Raw genomic sequence first — 16,988 nt, 5'->3', positions numbered from 1 at the left:
TATTGAATGTGAAACTCAATCCCAGAATGCATACCTTGAAGTTAATCAATTATGGTTTACTTCTAAGATTGATGTTAATTATCCCATAATGACAGAACCACAAAACAAAGAGCCAACTGGCAATTTATAACATTTCTGTATAGTACTTGTTGCACACTTAGAGCACTTAAGTGACATACTATAAACAAAGTCAAATGAAAAAAAAAAAAAATCTACAAAAAAAGAAAGAAAACCCATCTTCCATTCTCTCAGCCATTAAATTCAATGTAAAGGTTTCCCTGAAACTAAGAAGGTACTGAACCCAGTAAAAAAGGGGGAAAGACTTTCAAATACTGACATCGACACACAATCCGCCAAGACACAATATGAGCACCATGCCAAGTAGTACGAAATCACCCCTAGTACACACTAGGCAGCTCCTCCAATTATTATCAAATCTGCATATTAGTAATGTAATGTAATGTATGTAATGAGAGAGAGAGAGAGAGAGAGAGAGAGAGAGAGAGAGAGAGAGAGAGAGAGAGAGAGAGAGAGAGAGAGAGAGAGTGTGTGTGTGTGTGTGTGTGTGTGTCCAACACTGTTTACGTATCTAATAGGATTTAAGCGACATTCATTGTCCGATCCATGCAAAGTGAGGAAATGTCCAACAAAATTTTTAAGAGCTTGATATACCTTACACAAGACAGCAACATTCAATTACTAGCCCATCATACTTTGCCTTTACTCAGTTGTCCATACCTTCACATTAGTATTTTGCAAGTCCTCAGTTATGGAAATATGCTTTTAGGCAGACCGTGTGCAACTCATGCTACCTCTGCAGCTTGTAACTGATTGTTATCACAAGTAAATCCTAGTAATCCAAACTATTTTTTCTTTAAAGAGCATCTCAATACAAGACCATAATTCTAGTCCCTCAAATTGTAAATAAGTGTATTATATATACACATTTAAGTGAAGAAGCATCAGTCTCAAATTGTAATTGGTATTAAAAAAACACCCTCCTAACCATAACAGCTCCCAAAAAGCACAGTATATTCTCATCAGTTATGAATATATGCCAAGTTAACTAATTTTAGAACACAAAAGCATTATCCAACATCCACTGTACAAACATGCGGAATCCCCAGACTATGCTTATCTAAGAACGTGCACTACTGAGACATTACACTTCACGAGACTTATGTAAATCTTCAGCTCTGCCCATTAATCTCAACAAAAACATAACCTATGAAATATACTATTAATATAAACACTTCAAAAGACCTAACAACCAACAAAACCACTACCATTATAACTTGGGGAGACCAACAGGGGACTTACCTCTCATCCTTCTCCGGTAGGCTTATTCTCTTACCCGCCAAATCTTCGCTTTCTCTATTATTAACACGTGTTGGTGTGGGTATAGTACGGGATACTTCTTGGTCTGGAAAAAGAAATAAATGTTATTCCTATTTACTATATAGTAACTTCTGATGAAAAGAATGTCCAACACCATAAGTTTATGATATCAAAACACAAGTATCAGGATCCAATATGCAAGTGATCAAACAATCTTCAAACCAGATTGTGAAAAATTATCAAAACAGTACACATGGATAAATCTTTGAAATGTTACAAAAAAAAAAAAAAAAAAAAACTAAAAGCACCATTATTATATTTTTTCCATAAGTTTATACAGCACTTTCACAGCCAAAAATAACAGCTTTAAAGATTCTGAATTCTTGTAACATACAAACTCAGATCTGTGAATAATTTAGAATTAAACAGTTTTCAGCAAGTGAAACATACCGTTAATTTTATTTACATTAACTAAATTCAAATAGTCTTACCACACTATCGTAATTTCAAAGGAATATTATTGGCCTAAAATCAATAAACAATTAAAAAATTTATATATCAGGCTGTTACATTGTTCTGCTTATTTCTTAGATCAGCTGTTCAATATGAGAGCTCTGCTATATTCTACAGTATATTACACACCTATATTACCATTTGATTAACTCTTATATAAATTGGTGATTCGATTGATTGATTTTAGGTTTTCTGGCATCCAGACATTGAAGGTCATTGACGCCGATATCGTTCATTATAAATACAGAATAAGAGAATATTCAATTAAAACCATAAAAACAAAGATGTCATAACAAAAATTAAATATCTTTCAGAAGACCAGCTTCTGAAATAAATCTGAAACTGCCGCTAGGGTTGTACGACACATCATGTCCAAGAACATTGACAGGGATGAACCTGCCATCCCCATTTCAAGTCTCAAACAGATATCTATATCTTTCTGTGCTATAAGTTATAAATTTGGTGATTATAGAAACATATCATTCAATTTTAAATGACTGCCGTTACAAATTTGCATCTTCATGAAAATGTACCTTCAAACTGGTCCACGGAAGGCTCAATACTAAACATTATCTGAGGTTTTATTCCCACTATGATCAAATTGTAGATCTTCCTAGTCAAACTTAAGAAGTTCCAACTTGATGAAAATCTTTTTCTGTTAAGCAGGTTTTAAAGTCATTTTTTATAGTTTAAATGTTACCTATAAGTTTAACATGATGACTACCTTAATACTTTCATTTCTTTCTCTTTTACAGTTTATTCTTTACTTTTGCTCTGTGGACTGAGTTAACTAGTTTATAACTGATTCACCTAAAATTGACCTCCCCTCCTTAAAAGGCCTAAGTTAAAATATAACATCCGCATAAATTTTCCCGCCATTAAACACCACATGACTTTGCTACATCCTCAATTTTAACTGGGCAATCTTCCCCCATACACTTTAATAATCATTTTCTAGTCCCCATTCACATATATCCTTTATTCTAATTTTGAGCATATCAACAGTCACGGAGCTTACCTTCAAGTAGCATCAGGTCCAACATATACCAGAACAACTTTTACACCCCAAGGAGAGGAAGAGAGATGAGAGGGAAGCCCCGACATTCTACCGCTCGTTCTAGAATTACGTTGCAACCTTTATCTTGGACAAGATGTTTCTTATCCTGCAAGAGCTCTGGGCTCAAAAAACAACTTCCGAGTAATTCTCACTGGACTAAGGACAGGGTTATCCTGGGACCTGAGGGTAAACTTACCTAGGTAGGTAGGCAGAGAAGAATGGTCTGAGGTACTAGACTCATTCCTTCAGGACCAGTGCCAGTGACAAGTTCTTCCTAAAGGTTGGCGCAGATCTGATATCTGACTTTGAGTACTCACTCTGGTTCCCGATTGTATGGATCCCATTCCTATGGGAAACGATGATTCCGAGGGAAAGCATGAGGAGACTTTTCTTGTGGCTAGAGAACGCAATCAGAACTTTCCCCTGAAGATGAAACTCTAAGGGAAAGAGCATGGGGAAAACTCGGCACTCGTGAGGGGAAGATCTGGTAGTCCATACAGGCAATGAGAATGATCTCAAGTTCCTCTTCCACTGGTATCGTGTACAGGAAAACCTTGAACAAAGAAGACAGCAATTCTCTGACCAACACCCATGAAATGTCCAACAAGTGTGTCTCTCTGCCATACACAAAAGAGGAAATAACCGATTATGTAGCGGCTTGTCAGACCAAGGCCGCTCAGGCCACGATGGAGCGTTTATACTATAGGCAATCCAAAACAAACGTGTGAACTCTTTCCGCTTAGTGATTGTGGATGATTGTCTTCATAAAGCATGTGAACGATCATAACTGGAAGATCATGTTCATGAAACTCATGCATATGGATGATTGTGTTTGTGAAGTCTGTGGGAATTGACAACCATGTTTGTGAACGACTGTACATGTGGAGAATCTTGTCTGTGAAGTTTGTGCACAGTGACTATCATGGTCATTTGTAGTCAGTCATTTGTGTGGATGGTCCTCCTGGTTGTTGAATGTCTGCGAGTAAAAAATCCCCATCTCCTAGAAGGCAACATGGTGAGTGATGCCATTGTGTAGAGCTCACACTCATACATGGAGAGCTCCTATTGCCCAGGAACGATCTGCAGATTCCACTTCTCCCCTTCACCTCTGGCAGATGCCTCCACAAAGGCTGTCATATTATGACAGCAAGTGAAGGCTAGGCTGAAGGATACAAAAATACAAGAACAGATGAAGCAAAAGCAGTGTGTAATAATACCTCTTCCCAAAATGGAATAGTCCCAGCATGCCCTACTATCTTTTAGCCTAGAAAGGAGAAGAAGAAGTTAGTTCAGGAAGTAGGGAAAAAAGGGCAGCACAATTCATCCTGACCGGCAATACATCAACTATGTTCCGTATAAGCGATGAGCACACACACTTGCATGGGGAGAGAAGAGATTGGAGTAATGAGTAGACGACTCCTACTAATCGAACTTCCTAGACTCACGTCCTTCTCCTAGAAGTTGCAATGAAGATAAAAGCGAAGAAGAGGCTTGGGAGAAGGAAGTACTTGAAGTTTGTCTTCTATGGTAGTTGGGCAGGAAAATGATAAATTCACGGGAAAAAGAGCCAGAAAAGCACTACCATGAGATTCATCTTTAACACCTTTCCAGGGTTAAGAAGACACTGTAAGAAAGTGGCAGAGCCCTTCTCTTTAAACTTAACCAGCAGCAGACTTTTCCTCACTAATGAAGTCTGCGGGTAATCAACTCCTTGGTTCACATCATCATCATTGTAAGCGTGTAAGGCATCACACAGGGATAGAATAGCAACAGACATGCCACAATTACAGTTACCAAGAAACACTGCAAATCCTTGGTGTTTTCCGTTAATATCCTTCAAACATGGCAGTCTGCCACAGCATTTATTCAATCAGTTAGAAAAAGAAAAAGAAAAAGATTAAGACAGCGAGACAAGAATACCGAGATGTAAATCATTACTGTACGGCAGCCATAAGTCAAAGTTTAGACAGCTGTTCCAGCTTCACTGAAATCATACACCTATTAAAGAACAATGGTTTGTATCCATGTAGCAACAAATCGATAAGGAAATGCTCTACTGTGATATCCTAACACAATATTCCCCATTCCACTTACTTTTATCGTCTTGAAGTGGTTTTCTGAGGGAAGACGGTCTTCTCCAAGACTGTACCTCTGATTCATCAATGGTATTATCTCCTTTGGCCTGAGGAACTGTCCGAGTATTATTTTTATCCGGACTAGTGGGAATAATCTGTGGATTTTTTTCTTTATTAACCTTATTCTTCTTTTCTGAAATGGCATAGAAATAAATTAAAAGAGGGGATCATAGATGAATTCCAGATAATGTTACTTCATAAGCTGAACAAACATTGCTTATATCTGGCATGACAGTATTGTACACTAAGAACCTCATCATACAAAAAAAAATTTTAAGTCAAAACAAAACCACGGACTATGGTCTTTGCAAGGCTATTCCATTATATAGAAATATTACTACATGAAATAAAACTTTTTTTCATCACTTTTCTTCCTTGAAGTACAGTAATTTCAAATACTAAACTGTCAGGACTTATCAAAATTTAATCTAGATCTAAGAACTATACATGACAGGAACAGACACATAATAGATGAAACACAAAACAGCTTTCTAAAATCTTTATTATGCTAATAAAGCTTAGTTACTGTATATTATATACTGATATGGGTCCATGCCACACGTCCATTATTCCAGTAATAGAATGTGCTAAGCCTTGCATGTCCCCCGGATAAGCAACAAAGATGATACAACGATTAGGGGTGCAAGAAGTCGACTGAGTGACAGGCTAGTGTCAACTGGGACGACTTACCAACTAAATAATGCAGAGGACTAAGCGCACGAGTGCAACTACCAGATAAACCACCATCCTCATTCTCCTTCGTACAACCATCATTATCATCTTCCTCTTCACTATTTGACTCTGAGGAGTCACTACTATCACTACTGGTAGTATCCTCACTACTCTCCTCATCGTCTGAGAGGAGTTTTCCAGTTTTTTGTTTTTAAAGCAGCAGCATGTAAAAGGATAAAGCCAGTCCATAAGAAAAAATTATACAGCAGATCAAAAATGATGAATGATTATAATCGGTTAGAATGTTAAGAGGAGACATGACAGTAGGGAAATGCTATGCAAGTTATGAAGAAAAGTATAAAAGCGTGAATTACAACCATAGAAACTCTATGATGAATATGAAAAGAATTTCTAGGACAGAGGAAAATGGTGAGCCCTTATCTCAAAATGAAAAGATTGACTTGGGAGGGAAGGTTGACTGAACTGATGTGTAGTGTCTGCATACAAGTGTGCATACTTTTACTTAACCTACCTTTCAGAATATTTCACTGCAATAAGCATAAATGACTAAATATAACAGCCATTCTCTGTGGGTTTTTTATCAAAGTACGGTAGTACATTTATAAAGTACATTTCAATTGTATATTACTTTTAACTTAATCCTCACTGCAATTGGGCCACTACTTTTTATCTATATCCTATTACTTTTTTTCTTTCATAGTTCCTTTTCTTCATCAAGCTATGTTAATGAGAAACTAGTTTTCCTTAATTATGGATTTCGTTACCAAATAATTTGTAGTGAAGATGCTACCATGCAACAAAAATTATGTTACGTACACAGATACCTTTGCTTTTAGTTTCAACTCTTTGATAGAAGCCTTTAGTTTAAAGAATTCATTCACAATTTGTGTGTTGAAATATATAATAATGTATTTCATTTTGTTATTCATTTCTACAGTTTATTAGGTAATATACATTACATAGTAATAATATGCAGTACTAATATAATATGAGGGCATGGATGTATATACATAGATGTATTAGGTTTTTGCTTAAGTACACTTTTAATTCTTGCTATAAACATACAGCCAACCTCAAGTGTTACTGGTTGGTTTACGCATAAACAATTTGTCATGATAAAAATTTCCATTTACTTCTTTCTTTTTAATTCATTTTGTAATTATTACATCCTTTTGGAAATTAATCCAAACATTTCCTAAATTTAAATTTCCTTTGCACACCATCTTTCCGTCTTTTTGTTAAGTATGAAATAAGGGATTGAATGTTGAAATTATAAAATACAAATCAATGCCAGAGAAAAATTATAATCAACACATGGAATGTATAACAGGGAATACTGGATGTAAGAAGAGACAGAAAGGGTTATACAATAGGATTAAAAAGATTGACCAAATTCTGATTAATGAAAAATATTGCACATTTCTTGAAGCAGACATTACAGATATGATAAGAAATTGTGCCAAATGTTAATGTGAAAAGCATTCGTAGAAAGTTCATAGAAATATAATCAAACAAAACTATGAAGAAAGAATCGAAGATAGTTGAACAAATTCAAATTGAGCCATGCATGAAGAAGAATACTCTCTAGGCATAAAGGACACTGCTTTGTGAGAAATTGTGATGAGGAAAATGAAAATTGGAAAACTTCTTTTACTCTTCAATCTAAACAATGAAAAAATTCAATCACTTAGATATATGACTACAAATAAGTATTGTCCATCACTACTTGATGGCTACAACTGTCTACTTTTGTTTCTCCTTCAATGACTTCTCCTGAGGCATAAAGCAAACTAATGGTAACTGAATACTCAACAATAGTAATGTGCATAAATAGTAGATAGTTTCCATGCTCTCTAGGTGACAATCAGAAAAGCAGAAGAAAAGTAAACCTGCACTAGATACTGTAATACATGTACTAAAGTCCTTCACATAAATCTGGTAACATCCACGGCTATTATAGCTTTGGGTTATGCTGACACTTTACAAATATTGTTTACATGCATGTCCTGATATATTTGTTATTGTTAGTCTTAGTACACAAAACAAAAGGTCATATGCCTTCTCTTTTAAATAGCTACCCTTTCAGCTTATTAAAGATGAATCTTGTGTTGCTCTTTCCAAGGGATCAAATTTCCTTAGGAATCTATCTTACTGGCTTAATAGATTTAATCAAGTAAATGCATTAAAAACACAATATATCTAGACATCACTGCTCAGATCTTCTTCTACTATCTGTTGTAAGAACTTCAGATCTCATCCAATAACTAACTGCTTTACAATAAACATCGTTTACATATACTGTATTGTGAACAAATGAACATAAACTAAATAAATAAGAATTCTGAAACCTAAGGACACTAAAATAATAAAGCCTTGTCTGTATGAAATATAATTTCAACGTTTGGTCTTCAAATTTACAAAGCTTAGGTCCCTTGTCCTTTCAATTACCAAAACACTAGCTTACAGAGTACATAACTATGTAATCTATATACTATATTAACCAACCATCACCAAAGTTTCAGTTTTGGCAATACCATACAATTTTAGCATTCCCGATGAAACACCACTCATATCAATAATAATTTCATATTTTTGTCTCCTCAAAACTGTCTAAAAAGCTAAGACATACATCGCCCCCCATCACAAACATACACTTCAATAAGCTACATGACCTAATCCATTAATATTTGCTGTGCCCTTTCTTTAATACCAATTCACATCAATTAATCTTTTAAAATCTCCTAACCCCTCAATCTATTAAGAAGATTGCCCAAAATCTTTAATCTATTCAACAAATGATGCCATTACAACCAAAATCATGAAACCAATCCCCCTAATATACCAAAATAGTTTCAAACCCATCATATATTAATGCATTAGAAATTAGTATGCTATCTACAAAAGTGAACTCACCGACATCTGACGAAGACTCGTCATCTGACGTACCGTCTGATTCCCGTAGGTCTTCCCTCTCCTTCTTATTACTGTGTTCTCGGTGGGGCGAAGTTCTGTGTGATCAATGATAAATCAATAAATCCCAATTCCACTACTACAGAGGTTTCCACCAATGTCAAAAGAATAAGCATTATCAATACCAGCCCAAGTAAAACGTTTTACAGAGTTTATAAGCTATTAAACCATAAGATCCAAATAACTGGATTATACTGTAATTACTTTACACAAACCAATAAGTCACAATTGTCCAATGGCTTTGCTCTTAAAGGATGGGACAAAATAGAGTGAAGGATAATTTAAGATCTTGGATGGCTAGGTGAGAAGAGACCAGCAAAAGCCGGTATACATGCAGCACATATTCTTTAGTACCATCCTGAATTAAATATCAATATTCTACAAGACACAAATCTTTTAACGCTATGAAACAGCCAACATCACTTACCTAATAATTCTACTCAATTTCAAAGATCTTAAGTTTATTATACTGAAAACTACAATATATCTCAAAACCTATAACCAGAAAATTAATAAACAAATTTCTGTTTGGTTATATATGCTTGATAAACACTAATACGAAGATTTGAATGTTGGTTTAAAAATTAGAATATTATAAAAAATCAACTTACTTGCGTTTTCTTGGGGGCTGCTTATTCATATTAACTAATTTGAGTGCCTTCTGTTTCCTCTTCAGCTCATCCATTAATAGTAATAAAGTGCTATCGGCAACATCGTATGCGGTCTGACCCTGTTACGGAATGATAATCATCATAAATGAAAATGGTTGTAAGCAAAATACACGAAAAACATACAAATATTTCAAAACAACAAAAGAATCCAATGAGAAGAGCACAACACAAGGCTACCCTACCACGAAATTTTGTTTTTCCATGTCGGCCATATGTTCACATAAGATTTCCACAGCATCTCTCTGACACCAATGCGCTGCTGCATGAAGTGGCGTCCATCCATCAAGATCTTGCGCATTGATGTCAGAACCTGCTTCTAACAATAAACTGAAAAATACACAAATAAATATAGTATGTAATACAGTACCTCCATTCAAAATTACTACTGAATGTAAAAAGAGAGAATATTATAACATTATATAAAGTACTGGTATACTATACAAAATTTGGACAAAAAATATCGCAGTACTGCACTTATCTACTTCAAATGCCAAAGGCGACATTAAATTTCTAATCACATGAATTAGGGAAAATGGCAAAATTGTCAACACACTGCAATAAAGCATATCTCTATGTGAATGTTAATTGACAAGTTTGGAAACCTGGAAAAGGTTAAAACCAATTAAAACAAGAAAGACATGATATTTCAATGTATTGCAATAATTTTTACAAAGTATATGGCCTATTTTTTACTCTACTCTAGAATCAACCAAAAATATGATTATTGAACAGATGACTCTCAACAGCAAGTCATAGAATAAACAAGATAAATTAATAATAAAAAATCAACATCGGTCAACAGCATATTACACTGAGCAACAAATAAATAATCCATTTACCTCATAACTTTTGAATAACCTTTTGCAGCGGCAACATGTAGCGCCGTCGCCCCTGTCTTTGGATGTGGTCTGTCGGCCAAGAAACCAGCAGCAAGCCACCTCTGAGCATCATCCAACATCATACGCTCTTCTTCATTTCTTGATGCAACACAATCAATACCTGAAAGCCAATCAAAACTAATGAACAGGGAGAAGAAATTTAAGATACTAACTACTGTACACAGAAAAAAAACCCTACACGAAAAAATTTTACCGTCATGCTTGATACAGTGTTCTCAAAAGTTAGTTCTTTCTACATTATTATTCCTCTCATAGTACAGTAATTGAATATGAAAATGAAATTGTTAAGTCTAAACTTGTACTATTTAACGGTTATATAGGTAGTTTATTCATTCCTTTCTTTCCTTTCTTCACTGGGCTATTTTTCCCTGTTAGAGCCCTTAGGCTTATAGCATCCTGTGTTTCCAACTAGGGTTGTAGCTTAGCTCTATTAATAATAATAATAATAATAATAATAATAATAATAATAATAATAATAATAATAATAATGTGCATGAAACTGCTGTACAAGAACTTCTCTTCAAGAAACAGTCTTGGAAGACCAGCTGCAATAAGAAATAGCATAAAGAGAAAAATCATATTTATTCCATTGTTTGAGTGTACTCGAACACACTTTCTCTCAGCTTATCAACATTTTTAGACTTTGCTTATTTGTTTTATTTTACATTTATTGTTGAACTGTCATAGTTTTACCTATTAAGTTTCTAGTGTTTGTATATGGGTCATTATTGAATCTATATATTCCAAGACTCTTCTAGCTACTGTATAAGAAGTTCAAAGCCTTCAATACCAGTAATTCTACCACATAAAAGCACTCCGTGTTATGGAACTTTCTATGCAAGATCATAGCCATTCAGATCATTTGATTCTGATGATGATAAACCTGTCCAAACATCTTTTAAGATCCTGTTTTTCTCTCCTCCTTAGTAAAGTTGCTACTTAAGGCAATTTAATCCTTAAATACAAGTACTAGCATGCTGACCAGACAATGCTTTTAAATTTAATGGACAGACAAATATTTAAAAACTTTTAAATCATTCAAACTAATATTCATAAGGTACCTTGAAACTAGCATTATTTTCATATATGCAATGCCAAGCAATGCTTTTGTCAGTGATTAAGTCTTCGGGAGAAGATCTTTAAATGTTAAAAAATTTGGCACGTATTAATTTTTATAAATGTTTGCAACATGTGCTTGCAACTTGCATGAACCAAATGTGAGCCCTGTGGTAGCATGGCATGAATACTGCCGACAGGGAGGGTTAATGAGTGACAATACTTATCTAACCAATACGTTAACAAGTAGTGCCAATGCGTTTCCATAGGTACCAATGCGGCCAATTTTTGGCAGCCCATTGCATAGAGAGAGCATAACTTATGCGAGTGCAGTGCACGAACAGGCCACAAACAATACTTCATTCTGTGTACATCGTAACTGGCATATCTTTACATCGCACAAATTACTGAAACAAAATTCATGCAAGTGCCAAGTGGTTTTAATCAATAAACCAGTAAGAGAATGAAACAATAGATTCATTAAAAACACAATTAGCAAATGTCATCAGTAAAAGTGAATATGTAGTCTGAAAAGTTACTATCAAATTACATCAAAATAAAACATTAAAAAGGCAGTGTACAGTAATATTGTTTGACTACTTGTGACATACACAGATTTGATAAATATGTTTATTAAAGGCCTACATAGTTATCATGAAGCAAGATTTTATACAGAATGAGAGTGTAAGTTTACATTGCTGAATAATATTTAGATTTGTCTACCATATGAATCTTCAGAATGAGTATTTTATAAGCTAGTAATTTGTTGTACACATCAAATGTTAAATTAATGGTTATTTTCATAGCCAAGTACAAATTAATTAATTGGCGCTACATAAAATTCACTAGGTTATGACTCAAGGTACTTAGCTAATCTAACCCAGGCTAAGATTGCGGTCATGAAGTTTCGGTAGGTTTACCTTTCTTTTAACATCAAAAGTGTAGATTCATATCCTTAAAGGTTAGAATTATTTAGAGGAAATATCCAAAAATAACACAACCCAAAGTTATCCTAGGTTATAGCCCAACACTAAAAGTTTGACTAATCCAACAGGTCCTTCTCCACCTTTGCACCATTACCAAGTGTGTACTAGACTCCTACTTTCATGGTCATTAAAACATCTCAGATTGATTTTTCTTGGTGTTATATGGGGGCAGAACAAAACTAGTTTTGCATAGTGAAAGTATTAAATACAGTATTATCACACCCAACATCTTCAATTCATTCCTAGCCCTGGCGTAGATCAGATTTTCACCCTATATAGACACTTGTATACTGTACAAGCTAAAGAGAATGTCTGTACGCACTTACAACTAAAAGCCAGATACAAACACAAACATTAATAAGCTTTCATGATCTTAACAATACAGTAGACTACTAAATACTGCATAGTACAGTAGTACACACAGCACTGTATTGTATAGCATGTGAGAGAGAGTGAGTTGATAGGACACCATGTAGAACATTACAGTACAACAAACTGCTATAAATATTAACACATGAAGCCCTTCTATAATGAAAAATTTTAAGGGGTTCAGAGTATATGCATGCAAGACAATTGCTTAGTACCCAGGTACAGTACACAAAGTTGGTAGCCATGCCAGAGTACAGTACTAACAACCTTCCTTTTCAGCGGCATAACATTAAATATTGTTGGCCATGTAGACTCAGACATTTGGATACATAACTAGTCTCTCAAAATAGATAAAAATCCCAAATTTTAGTAACTTGCATTTTTCGTAACTATACAAACCCGAGTCCTTTTAAGGAGGAGTAAGTCAACTCTGCTGGCTTGATTGGGGGAAAAACAACACATCCTATGTGGGAATATTGCGGGAGTGTAAGAAGAGAAGAGGGATTAGGATTTTATCCAGCATGGCACAATCACCGTTCTGAAGGTCCCAGCCTAGGGTTTGCGTGGAGGATGAGACGAGTACGAATACACACCCTTGTCCTTGTCTTCTAAACAGGAGACTAACAGATATGAGGGAGAAAAGCCTACTACACATAAGCCTTGATAAGGAGCCCTATGGAACAAACTACTCTCCCGGCATCTGTTCTCAGACCATACAAGAGAATCGAGAATCAGATATCTCATCACATAAGCTACCACTACAAGGGGGGGAGGGGAAATTAACATCAAGGTGCCATCCTTCTAGCCCAAGTACTGTACAAGTATGTAATAGGTTTGTCAGATCTATGCTGCTTCCCTCAGAGGAATCGCCAATCAACAAAACAAATCACCACTTCTCCGTGCAACTCACTAGGTAAACTGTACTACAGTACTTCTCTGGGTGGAGGACCAAAGTGTTCATATAAGGAGGGGGATAGAAACTGAAGAGAGTGAGAAATCACGTGTCCGTCACTCACACAATTCACTTCAAGTTAGGGTTCATAAGCGATCTGAACGTGTGTGTGGAGCTACTTTGGTCCCACCAAGATTAAGTGTGGCCATGATTTTGGCGAGAACTTGTCTGATTGGGCAGAACAGAGGTAAAACATATGCGTACATTCTGTTGCAAAGGAAGTCATAAGAGTCCGCACCACCAAGGCTGGTAGTATGGTACAGTAATGTTTCCCATATTTCATGCCTGGTTAAAATACCGTAACGTAATTTTGTACTGTACTCTCAATTATTTTTCGATGCCTTATAGTACGGGAAAAATAATGCACCATATTTCCGTAACTTTATCGTACAGTATTATCTAAATCATTAAAATCCACTCATAAAAACTTCAAATTCAATAAGTATAAATTAGCAAGGGAATGTTTATATGCACTTATGTATATTCAGTCTAAATTATTATAATAATCATAAAACTGAAGATGATGATGATGATGATGATGATGATGTGTTAACAATAACGGCAATGATATCAATACTTATTAAATTCCTTATAGTACTAGTAATGTCTAAATACAATAGAACTATTACCACTGCTGCTACTATTACTATTAATCCTACTAGTTTTCCTACTATTACTACTCCTACAACTACTACTGCCATTTCTACTACTATTACTGCTAATACCACTACCATTACTACTAGTACTAACAACACATACAAAAATGTGTTACATTATTAGCTATTATTTGGTACTTGTAATATTATTCATGAAATCTTATTTAAAAATTTCCCAGTATTATGATACTTTGCATACTAAATATTCAAATCATGACCAGTTCTCTCAAGGATCTTACTAGGCAAAACAAAGCCTAGAAGAGTCTAACCATCAATGGAACTTGAAGCAATACCCGACATTAATAAGGAAAAAGTAACAAAAAATTATCCTTGTAACATTCATAATGGCAGCATGTATCCGGGAAATACCTTTCATTAGCGACTTTCTTCAAATCAAACATATTAGTTCTAACTAATTATGTATTACCTCTTAGAAACATGAGGGCCTCTATTATATCTTCCTTTACACCTAGTTTCAATTCATTTAGAATGTAACTTAACCAAGAGAATTTACATTATTCACTGAGCCTAGATGACAAAGTGCAATAAATGAAGTAGTTATACTCATGTCTTGTGCGACTGTTCATGTTTACGTATGTGGGTATTTAAAGAGAAAGATTTTTCTTAATGTGTAATCTCTGATCAACTACATGCATGATCATGTACGTAAATTTGTGTGCGAGTATAAAATTGGAAAAAAGAGAAAGAAAAGTCTTCTGTAAGAACTACAATGTTAAGCATATATATATATATATATATATATATATATATATATATATATATATATATATATATATATATATATATATATATATATATATATATATATATATATATATATATATATATATATATATATATATATATATATATATATATATATATATATATATATATATATATATATATATATATATATATATATATATATATATATATATTCATAGAAATAAATAACCAAATCAAGATTTGTCAACTTACACATACTGTACCTCTTTAATCTTATGGTGGGATAACAAAGCTAAATAAAGGTGGCTGATATCAGTAAAAAAATCAACAGTAAAATACTAATAGGACTGAAGGATTTAGCAGTCAGACAAGTAATAACCTATCTAAATGTCACCTATAAAAAAAGTACAAATTTCTCTTTGCAGGTCTTATTTTCTTTTATACCACGATAAATGTTCACTGCTAACACCAACAATGATCTTTGGGTGACAATTTAGGACATGACATTCTAAATATGCATGGAGAGAGAGAGAGAGAGAGAGAGAGAGAGAGAGAGAGAGAGAGAGAGAGAGAGAGAGAGAGAGAGAGAGAGAGAGAGAGAGAGAGAGAGATTAATAATTATAGAACAAACATTTTAGCCCAACAACTTTATTACAATCAAGCAGAGTGGAGAAACTGAATGGATACTATTAACACTGTATGGTTAATGTTGTAAATGTTTGTAATGTGATACCTTATGAATTAAACACAGACATATCAATTAAATAATTCCAGACATACACACATACTGTACATGCATGGTATGTTACAAATTGGAATGACAAGTACCTTAGAGGTATACTTGTGCAGTTACTGAAGCAGACAAATATGACAAGTAATTACTTAATGATAAAGCTAAGCCTAAGGTACGGTACGGTACGGAATTTTGCCCAGTTTTCAGTGTCGTACCATAATTCCGTACCGTATTTTTAGGCTAAATAGCAATAGTATTGCACTGTACCATACCGTAATGTCAGCCTTCCTCACCCTTTAAGACTGAAGGGACTACTCTGACACAACCACTTGGCCTCTCCAGCCGAGTTTGTCTCCTATCACAATTTCACTTTCCCGGAATGAACCTTGCTATCAGGCCTACCCAGTTGTTCCTTGCCCGCAAGTGAACCTTCGTTGCTAAGGCACATAAGGATGGAGACCCCCCCCCACAATGCTTGTTGATGTATACCATGACTGTGGCTCTGTCGATCATTAGTAAGACCTAATGACCTTGAAGCTGTCCTGTGAAGACATTGATGCTGTCTTGTGAAGGCCGCTAAGGGCCAGAAGTCCGCATAGGCCCAGAAGTCCAGCAAAGCCCAGAAGCCTCTGCCACTAATTTGCTGGAAGGGGTTAATGGTTGAGGAATGGCTCCACCACTAGTTGAAGACATGACAACCTGTCATCCGAGGGGAACACCTTTGTTGTCCCTAAATCAAACCTAATTCCCAGATACACCAATTCCTGTGTGAGAATCAATTGAGACTTCTCTTAATTCATGATGATCACCAGTTCAGAACGGAACCACATGAAATCATCTCATGGTTGGACCAAGGCTTCCTTTGAGGAAGAAAATGGAAATAAGGTGTCCAGGTAACTTTATGCCATTTCAAAACACATTATTTCTGACTTTACATTGCTCATCTTTGAATACTAAATAAAAAAAATCAAACCAAGGTTACGCCGTTTTGCCTGACCTTACGTACAGTATGTCTCTATGTCGTACAATAACTATGAAGTTCTGTACTGTGCAGTGTAGTACTGCTCTTCAAAGAGATTTATAACAGTATAGTACTGCTCTTCAAAGAGATTTATAAATGTCAATATCTGGTTTTATAAATTTACAGTATATTATGTTGTGATAGGGAACATACATGCATGTCACTTTATAGGGTGAAAATCTGACCTATGTAGAGAGTAAAAATTCAACC

At 34.9% G+C, this 16,988-nt stretch overlaps 1 protein-coding gene across 8 annotated transcripts in view; it reads right to left on the bottom strand.

The window, feature by feature from the left end:
* LOC137650235 (protein phosphatase 1 regulatory subunit 12A-like) overlaps positions 1 to 16,988 on the bottom strand; it is a 271,399-nt gene that overhangs the window by 185,693 nt on the left and 68,718 nt on the right. For 7 of the 8 annotated variants that reach the window (XM_068383498.1, XM_068383501.1, XM_068383502.1 and 4 more), the window contains exons 4-9: positions 10,217 to 10,376; positions 9,560 to 9,704; positions 9,318 to 9,436; positions 8,650 to 8,744; positions 5,003 to 5,176; positions 1,321 to 1,423 (exon numbers count right to left, since the gene is read on the bottom strand). In XM_068383498.1, the coding sequence (XP_068239599.1) occupies positions 1,321 to 1,423; positions 5,003 to 5,176; positions 8,650 to 8,744; positions 9,318 to 9,436; positions 9,560 to 9,704; positions 10,217 to 10,376 (796 nt within the window). The remainder of the gene's footprint in view (positions 1 to 1,320; positions 1,424 to 5,002; positions 5,177 to 8,649; positions 8,745 to 9,317; positions 9,437 to 9,559; positions 9,705 to 10,216; positions 10,377 to 16,988) is intronic. The other variant, XM_068383500.1, reaches the window with a different exon arrangement.

The sequence above is a fragment of the Palaemon carinicauda genome, chromosome 11, assembly GCF_036898095.1.
Source record: "Palaemon carinicauda isolate YSFRI2023 chromosome 11, ASM3689809v2, whole genome shotgun sequence".
In the NCBI taxonomy this organism is placed as follows: domain Eukaryota; kingdom Metazoa; phylum Arthropoda; class Malacostraca; order Decapoda; family Palaemonidae; genus Palaemon; species Palaemon carinicauda.
The sequence above is the reverse complement of the archived record's forward strand: the minus strand, read 5'-3'. Positions and strand labels throughout refer to the sequence as shown.